General features: G+C 44.2%; 1 protein-coding gene across 1 annotated transcript; it reads left to right on the forward strand.

The window, feature by feature from the left end:
* The first annotated feature begins 9,164 nt into the window (after positions 1-9,164).
* LOC127191169 (60S ribosomal protein L18a-like) lies at positions 9,165-9,692 on the forward strand. Its single transcript, XM_051148377.1, has one exon. It carries the CDS (start codon positions 9,165-9,167, stop codon positions 9,690-9,692), a length of 528 nt encoding a protein of 175 aa, XP_051004334.1.
* The last annotated feature ends 477 nt before the right edge of the window (positions 9,693-10,169 follow it).

Raw genomic sequence — 10,169 nt, forward strand, 5'->3', positions numbered from 1 at the left:
CCCATTTTTCTGGAAAGAGTAGAACTTCACTGTTCTCTAAGGCTGAAAACCTCCATTGTGTGTTATGCCACGTTTTCCTTATGCAACCCTCTGGTCCTGGGCACCAGGTTGGTTCCATAACTCCGCTCCTGCTAACAGTGCTGCAGTAAACACTGATGTGCAAGTGTCTCTGGGTTGCTTTGACCTGGAGTCACCAGAAGACAATTGTTACAGAGGGGGGAAAAAGGGGGATACTGACCACACAGAGATTGGGGCTGCAACAGAAGGAATATCAAGATTGAGCTGTGCTTGTGACACAGGGCTCAGTCTTGTCTCTCACCCTGTGTTTGGGGTTACCCCATGCATGCCTGTGTGGAGACCAGAAGTCAACTCTGGGTACTGTTCTCCCCCAATTCAGTCACTGAACACCCAGGATCCCTTGATATCACCTTTCTCAGCACTGAGATACAGATGCATGCTTACACACCTGGGTTTTACATGGGCACTAAGGATCCAAACCCAGGTCCTTGTGCTTGCTCAGCGGCCACTTCACCCATTGTGACAGTTAACCTCAGGGTCAACTTAATCAGCTCTGGGATCACCCAGAAGATGGGCCTCTGGGCATGCCTGTGAGAGATGAGTTTGATGAAGTTAATTGAAGTGGGAAGAACCCCCGCTCTGGATGAGTACATCCCCAAAGATAGGATGCCAGGACTGAACAAAACAAGAAAGGACTCTGAGCACAGTACAACCAACTTCATTTTTTTTCCCTCTGCTTCCTGACTGTGGAAACTATGACCAAATGCCCCAAGTCCTGCTGCATGATGCCCCACCACAAGGGACTGCAACCTCAATTGTGAGCCAAAATAAACCCTTTCCCATGAAGTTGCTTTGCTATGGGCATTTTATCACAGCAACAGAAAAACAAAAAAAAAACAAAAACAAAAACCTAGAACAGCCACTGGCCTATCTCCCAGGCCCCAGCCTTGTCTACTTGAAGCCGAGGTTACATGTCAAGAGAGAGAACACAGGAATATGCCAGAACCGTGTTTTAAAGCATTTTGAAATTTTATCTGTCATCTGCAGTATTTCATGAGCCAGTCAGATACATGAAACTGAATAGTATGCATAGGTGATACAGCAAGAGGCTGCAGCTGCAGCATGTGGCTGGCACTGAAGAATCCAGGTTAGCCTAAGTTAGCTGTAGCTCAGCCGTGTTACTTATATGCTTGCTGCTGAAAGCAGCCAAATGGGTCAAGTTAAGAAAAATTTCCACTACCACACCCCCACAGCCCCTACCCCACTTTACCCGCAGTCTGTTAGCCTGAGATAGTTCTGAGAATAGCACCCTCATACACACCTCTATCTCACCCTAACACCCACCAAAACCAACAGCCTCCAGGCTGCCCCCTCACTCCTTCCCGTGCTCCATTTAATCTACCCAATCCCTTTGGAGTACAACTTTAGTAACCAATAAGATCTGCAATCACCACTGTTGCTGAAATCTGCTTCTGTAAGAGAGTATTTGAACACCCCCCCACACACACACACACACACTTTGGCTATTCAGTGTCTTCTGAACTTGATGGACCCCGATGTGTCGGCTCAATAAAAGTCCTTTGCTTTTGCATCGACTCTGGACTCTGACTCTCACTGGGCTTCCTGGGATAGACTCTGACAATCTGAGCCTAACAACATGATACAACAGCAGCACTGGGCTTACAGTAACAGACCTGCTCTCAGACCCATGGTAGGTCCATGGAAGAGCCGTTGCCTAGACCTTTGCTGCGCTTGACACAGCAGAGAGATGCAGGGTCAGTTAACACACTCAGTATGTTGATGGATATTCAGGCTTATTTTGACCACACAGATGAGGCCACTGAGAAATAAAACCAGAAATCTCGAGCAAATGTGTCCATAACCAATTTGATCTTCCCAACCTTGGTAGTGATTGATTGCTTCCTCAAGATCTTCTACTCATATTTGTGTGATCTGTGGTCAGTCATTTCCTGTCCACTGGATCAGAAGCAAAAGACATTTCTGAAATGGACAGTGTGTGGTTTTAAAATGGCTCAGACTGTGGCAGAATCAGGGAGACTCTACATTTTAAGAAAGACTTGCCATAAGGCCTTTTCCCAGCAGTATTTTACTGGCATAGCAACTGTACCTGTTTACTGGCACAGCATGACTATGAGATACATACACATGAAATAAGATTGCACTTTCAGTGGTCAGTCCATTAGTTTGTCACACAAGGATAAAGTGTAATTAGCATTTCTGCCTACTTAGGTTGGGCCCTCTCCCATCAATTACTAATTAAGAAAATGCCCTACAGTCTTGCCTACAGCCCGGTCTTATGGAGGCATTTTCTTAATTGTGGCTCTCCCCTTCTCAGGGGTTAGCATAACTGTTGAGCACACTCCTGTCTTTGCCCCACCTCCCCACCCACCCAGCTCTGGAGACACAGGTGTGTGCACACACCCAGCTTTTTACATGAGTGCCAGATCAAATTCAGGCCCTCAACATTATGCAGCAAGAATTCTATCAACTGAGCTGTGCTGCCAAACCTTATTTTTGTTTTTGAGACAGAGTCACACTTCATAGCCAGGCTGGCCTCAACATTATGACAATCCTCCTGCCTCAGTGCTGGAATTACAGTGTGAACATTTTTCTTATTCACAGAGGAACTCAATATACTGACATCTAGGTTTATGTTTTGTTTGCATGATGGGTATGCAAGTCAAATGTGTACAAGATATAAAAGTTAAATCATAATCTACACACTGGAAGTACAATAAATGCAAAAATAACCTAGACTCTTCATGAAGTCTCAATTAGTGTTGAGCTGATGTTTCAGGCATTGCTTAAAGTTAACTTTGAATGGCAGTCAGTAGGCAGCACATAGTCTCGTAAGGAAAACACGCTGAAGTCTTTTAAGATCAGTTCTTTTTCACAAAAAAGAGGCTTTGTACGAAGAAGTGTGTACCTCCAGGGCTCTCGCTTTGCTCGTCCCTGACTCTCTGGGGCTGCCCTCAGTTCTGACAGCTTCTCTTCCACGTGGCTGTGTGCAGTCCATGCCTAGTTTATTACTATCTTATTATTGTTGTCTCTCTGAAAAATTGTTGTCTCTGCTCTGAGAGTCAATCCTGGCATCATGACAGTGAGGCAAACACAAATGTAGGCCCCGTAAAGGGCACATAGTCATAGGATTTATAGCTACTAGTTAAATTTTTATTTTAGTTACCATGTACAATGGTGGTCCTTCAGCCAGCCCCTACAAAGAATTGCTCTTGAAAATAATTCTTCCAAAATGTGTATCTTTGTGTCTTGTCTCTTCAACCAGAGAGAACATACGGAGACAAACACTGTGTCTTGTAAAAGAAATGGATGACTGCCTCCTTTTACCTCCCTCACATTTGAGACCATTTGGAGGTCTGGGATGTATTTCTTAATAATACACTAAAAAGTGCAAGCACGCACCTACATGGACCAGATAAAGTGGAAAGTTGCACGATTCTTAAAGCTGATACTGGCAACACTGAGACCAGATCCTTCCAGAAACAGTGTGTTTCAGATGGAAAACCTCATCTTTTCCTCTCCCAGAGATACATTAGTTCATACACCAAGTCAGTCCCTGGTCAATACTTAGGTCCAATGCACAGACCTGAGGACAGGAAAAAAGTTAGTCTTTCCTGAAATTGATCTGCAGATAAATATAACAGGCCCCACAATGGGCTAGGAATCAGGGGTCTGCCCTCTCATTGACAGCTGTGTCTTTCTGGGATGATGACTCATGCTCACTGTGCTGTCAGCACCAAGCAGGTCCACCTTTCACCCTACAGGGAAACAGCTGTCTCTGACTCTCAGCTATTCCCACTCAGACTTGAGCCACACAAGCCATGAAGCAACTAAGGGGCCTCGTTGGTGGCTTTATTTGCAGAGGTTACTGCTGTGTCACAGGGTGGGGAGTGTCACACACACATACACACACACACACACACACACACACACACACACACGACCTAAAAATGGAAATATAATTAATAAAGAAAACACAAAAAAAGGAAATCCTAGAGATGGAAAACTTAGGAGAGAGAACAGGAGATACAGAGGTAAGCATCACCAACAGAATACAGGAGATGGAGAAGAAACTCTCAGGTGTAGAAGATAGAATTGAAGAAATTGATACATCTGCCAAAGAAAATATTAAATTGAAAAAGTTCCTGACATAAAAAATTCAAGAAGTCAAGGACACAATGAAAAGACAAAACCTAAGAATAATAGGAATAAAAGAAAAAGACTTCCAGCTTCAAGGACCAGAAATTATTCTTAACAAAATCATAAAATAAAATTTCATCAACCTAAAGAAAAAAAAATGCCTTTAAACATACAAGAGGCTGATAGAACACCAAATAGATTAGGGAAACAACACCCTTTACAATAGGCACAAAAAATATAAAGCATCATGGTGTGATTCGAACCAAGAAAGTGAAAGACATGTATGACAAGAACTTCAAGTCTCTGAAGAAAGAAATTGAATAAGATATCAGAAGATGGAAAGATCTCCCATGCTCATGGATCAGTAGGATTAACATAGTAAAAACGGCCATCTTACCAAAAGCAATCTACAGATTCAATGCAATCCCCGTCAAAATACCAACACAATCCTTTGTAGACCTTGAAAGAACCATTTTCAAATTCATATGGAAAACAAAAAACCAAAAATAGCTAAAACAATCCCGTATAATAAAAGAACTTTGGGAGCTATCTCCATCCTTAACCTCAAGCTCTACTACAGAGCAATGGTAATAAAAAACTGTATGTTATTGAAATAGAAAGAGACTGGCTGATCAATGGAATCAAACTGAAGACAAAGAAACAAACCCACACATGTATAGACACTTGATTTTTGGCAAAGAAGCCAGACCATACATTGGAAAAGAGAAAGCATCTTCAACAAATGGTGCTGGTCTAACTGGATGCAGAAAAATGCAAATATATTCACATCTATCACCCTGCACAACACTCAAATCCAAGTGGATCAAAGACCTCAACATAAAACCAGAAACACTACATCTATTAGAAGAAAAAGTGGGGAAGAGCCTTTAGCTCATTGGCACAGGAGACAGCTTCCTGAACAGAACACCAATAGTCCTAAGATCAACAATTAATAAGTGGGACTTCATGAAACTGAAAAGCAAAGGAGACTGTCGATAAAACAAAACAGCAGCCTACAGATTTGGAAAAGATCTTCACCAACCCTATATTTGACAGAGGGCTAATATCCAAAATATATAAAGAACTCAAGAAATTAAACACCCACAAACCAAATCTCATTTTAAAATGGGTTACAGAGCTAAACAGAGAATTCTCAACAGAGGAACATTTAACATCCTTAGTCATCAGGGAAATACAAAACAACTCTGAAATTCCATCTTACACCCATCAGAATGGCTAAGATCAAAAACTCAAGTGATAACACATGCTGGCAGGGATGTGGGAAAGGGGAACATTCCTCCATTGCTGGTGGGAGTGCAAACTATACAACCACTATGGAAATCAATCTGGCACTTTCTCAGGAAGTTAGGAATAGCTCTACCTCAAGATCCAGCCATATCACTCCTAGGCATACACACCCAAAATATGCTCCACCAAACAATAAAGACATCTGTTTAACTATGTTCATAGCAACTTTATTCATAATAGCCAGAATCTGGAAATAACTCACATGTCCCTTAATCGAAGAATGGATAAATAAACTATGGTACATTTACAAAGCAGAATACTACTCAGTTATTAAAAACAAGGAAACCATGAAATTTCCAGGCAAATGGATTGAACTAGAAAAGATGATCCTGAGTGAGGTAACTCAGACCCAGAAAGACACACATGGTATATACTCACTTATAAGTGGGATGTAGCCATATAGACAGGCTAAACATACTACACTGTACAGACCCAAAGAAGATAAGTAACACGGAGGATCCAAGGGAGGGTGCTTAAATCTCACTCAGAAGTGGAACTAGAACAGACAGAGGAAGTGGTTAGAGGGAGGGAGCATGGAGAGAGATGAGGGTCGATATCAGATCTGGGGAGGATATGAAGGTGACTCTAGTTGAGACTTCTAGTAGCAGGGGTCATGGAAACTGAGGAGGACACTCTGTAGGTAGACAGGACTCCTAGTGGAGGAAGGGGAACACCAACCCACTCACAAAAACTTTGATACAGAACTTACCATGCCTATAAGATGTGCTGAGACAAAAATCAGAGATTGAGTAGATGTCCAAGCAATGCCTGGCCCAGCCTGAGACTCACTCCACGGAAGACAGTCAACCCCTGACACTATTAACGACACGTTGCTATGCTTGCAGACAGGAGTCTAGCATAGCTGTCCTCTGAGTGGCTCCACCTGGCAGCTGATGAAAGCAACGCAGAGACCCACAGCCAAACATTGGGTGGAGCACAGGGAGTCTTGTGGAAGAGTAGTGGGAAGGCTAGAAGGATTCAGAGGGCATAGGAACCCCACAAGAAGACCAACAGAGCCAACTAACCAGATCCCAGGGAGACCTGTGGAGACTGAAGCTCCAACCAAGGACCATGCATGGACTGGACCTAGGACCCCTACACAGCTGTAGCCAATGGGCAGCTCAGCCCTCATGTGGGTCCTCTAGTAAGGGGAATTTGGGCTGTCTCTGACAAGGGCTCTGTTACCTGTTTTTCAATCACTTCCCCCTGGCAGAGCTGCCTGGACAGGCCACAGGGAAAGAGGGTTCACTCAGGCTTGATGCTGGGTGGGAGGGGGGCTCCCCTTCTCTGGGGAATAGGGGAGGGGTATAGGGGAACAGGGAGGGAGGGTGGGACTGGGAGGAAAGGAGAGAGGGGACTATGACCAAGATGTAAAGTAGATAGTTAATAATAATTTTTTAAAAATTCAAAGACCAGGCAGGGTGATGCGTACCTATAAACCCAGCACTTGTTTGGGAGATACAGACAGGAGGATCGGGAGCTCAATGTTATCCTCAGATACACACTGAGTTTGAGTTGTCTGGCCCAGATAAAACCCTGTCTCAAAAACAGGTAAGAAGTAAAAACAGCTAGACTGCTAGGTGCTGTCGAATTCAGTTGTTTGTAGAGACGGGCTGTAGGAATTGTCACATGCCCTAGAAGATGGCATGTCATAGTTGTAACCTAGAAGCTCCATTCAAATGCTGCCCTTCTTTTAACATCTTATGATTGTGTGTGCATATGCACTGTGCAGGAATGAAGTGCATGTGACAAGGTGCACATGCTGAGACTAGGGGACAACTCTGTGGAATCAGTTCTCTCCTTCCATGTTTACATGGTCTCAGGGCTTGAGCCATTTTTACCAGCCCCAAACATTGCCTTCCTAGATAGGGCAGTGTACTGCTAGTCTAAGAAATGGTTGTGTCAGGCTGTTAGCTGCTGGCTGTCCCCACGTTTCAGAATTCATTAACAACCACGTGCTACTACTTTTTCCTAGACCTACATTACAACATGAAGATGGAGGGTGAGCATTTCGCATTCTGTGCTGTGGGAAGAAAGCTCCCCAGCTCCGGTGGTCCATCCACCCCTCTGCTTTTCTTTGTTAGTCTTACTGCCCGGCGTTAGCTATCGTCCTCGAAAATAGTTAGAGGCGGCAAGGATCAATCAAAGTCATTCTGATGATAGTTTATAGTTCTGGGAACTTTTTATTACAAACAAGGCTGGGAGGAGGATCAAGGATTCCGAGCGCACACTTGCTTTCCTCAGACAAGACTTGAGTGGCGACTGCAGGCTTACTTGTGAAACCGATGCCCGGATTATCTCTCAGAAAAAAAAATTTCCAGAACTTCCAAAGTAATGTTTGTTCTCTCAAACAAAGTATTATGGGATTGCCTGGAGCCAGTAATACCACACCCAGCCACACATTCCTCTAAACCACTTTCCTAAAGAAACTAGGCAGGCTGTGGAGTCTCGTGAGCACTGGGTGTTGCCAAGTTAGCAGGAGGTCTGAAGCTTATGAAAGGCTGAAGGCACCTGGGAAACCGGAAATGCAGAGGGACCAAAGAGAACACTCCCCAAAGGGGATACTTCTTCACGGGGAGATCGGCAACTTGATAGTAGATTTCAACATTGTTCTATTGTGTCTTACAGTGATCGTGTGACCTGCAGAGTGCTTTTCTCTCGCCGCACCTGTGAAGGAAGCTGTGGCCTTGGGATCTCGGAGCTTTGGTTCCATGTTTGTCTTCTATGGCTTGCACCAAATGATTTAAGAATAAATTGTTTTCTACATTTTTAGTTTAAAAATAACCTCTGGTATCTTACTGGTGTTTCCCATAAACTGACTCATGAAAAGCTTCTGTCTAGCAAAGGAAACTCCAGCAGTTGAAGAGGCATCCTGCAGAGTGGGAGAAAAGACTTGCCAGATACTCGTCCAATAGAAGATTAGTGTCTAGAGTATACACAGAACTCTAAAAACTCAACACTAGCAAAATAAACAACCACTTAAAACATGGCTATGGAACTGAAGAGAAAATTCTCAAAAGAAGAAGCGTTTTCTATTTTTCGTTGCAACCAAAGACATCTCAATAAAGTGGAGTTACCCATAATTGCGTATACACTTTAATGTTCTGTCTAGACACAGAAAGCGACAGATTGGTTGATGTCTTTTCTTCCCAGCTTTGTGTTTTAGATCTTAAGATTTGTAGGGCTGTTACCATTCCGTTGCCTTGCTCCAAGCTGAACCTACTCTCAACTCCCATACCACCTCTCAGCTATCTGTTGCATGTTGTGTTTTGTTTTTGTTAAAATCTGCTAAGAAAGTGAAGAAACAAACTGCAAGGTAGAGGAAGAGTTGTATAGGCCACATCTTCGGTGAATGCTATTAGCTAGCGTGCATGTATAGAAGAGATAGACAGATAAATAAATAAATAAATAAATACCCAAAGCCAAACAGAGCAAAGGAGTGAGGAGCTACAACAAAGGTGTACAGGTAAAGTCAGGTGTGGTGGTGAACACTTTTAATAACCCTGGGAACACAGAGGCAGGTGGAGCTCTGTGACTGCTAACCCAGCCAGGTCTACAGAGTGAGTTCCATGTCAGTCAGAGCTATATACTAAGACCTTGTCTTACAACAAAGGGGGAGACTTCCTCTTGTGAGTGGCGGTGAAGCCGGATGGACCGCCATGAAGGCGTCGGGCACGTTTCGGGAGTACAAGGTGGTGGGGAGCTGCTTGCCCACCCCGAAGTGCCATAAGCCACAGCTGTACCAAATACACATCTTTGCACCCAACCATGCGGTGGCCAAGCCCCGCTTCTGGTACTTCATGTCGCGGCTGAAGAAGATGAAGTCGTCCCGGGAGATAGCATCCTGTGGGCAGGTGTTTGAGAAGTCCCCGCTTCCTGTAAAGAACTTCGGCATCTGGCAGCGCTATGACTCCCTCAGTGGTGCACACAACATGTACCGAGAGTACCGGGACCTAACCACTGCTGGCGCCATCACACAGTGCTACTGGGACGTGGGTACCCGGCACCGTGCCCACGCACACTCCATCCAGATCATGAAGGTGGAGGAGATTGCAGCTGGCAAGTGCTACCGGCCAGTCGTCAAGCAGTTCCATGACTCCAAGATCAAGCTCCCGCTGCCCTGCCGCGTGTTGCTGGGCCAGCACAAGCCGCGCTTCACCACCAAGAGGCCCAACACCTTCGTCTAGATCCAGCAACCCACTGAATAAAACTCTAGAGAGGAAAAAAAGGGGGAAGGGGGTGGCGCGAAGAAAGATGTATGGATAATAAATAAGTAAATAAATACTCAATTTCAATAGCTACTAGTGAAATGCAAATTAAAGGTAGAATGGGATATATCTTTACACAGAATTATTAAAACAACAAACAACAGCAACATCCAATGTGCTGGCAAGACTGCAGAGAAAGTAGGCCAGTCACTCATAGCTGGTGGAAATCTCGAACACTGCGACCATTCTGGAGTCAAACCTACAACTTATCCATGCGAATGCTTTTCATCCCCGTGAGACAAAAACACATGCTTGCACAAAATCCAGCATATCGGTCCTTTCTTCTTCTTCTTCTTCTTCTTCTTCTTCTTCTTCTTCTTCTTCTTCTTCTTTTTTTTCTTCTTCTTCTTTTTGAGACAGGGTTTCTCTGTGTAGCTCTGGCTGTCCTGGACTCGC

This window comes from Acomys russatus, chromosome 6 (assembly GCF_903995435.1).
Source record: "Acomys russatus chromosome 6, mAcoRus1.1, whole genome shotgun sequence".
Taxonomy (NCBI): Eukaryota; Metazoa; Chordata; class Mammalia; order Rodentia; family Muridae; genus Acomys; species Acomys russatus.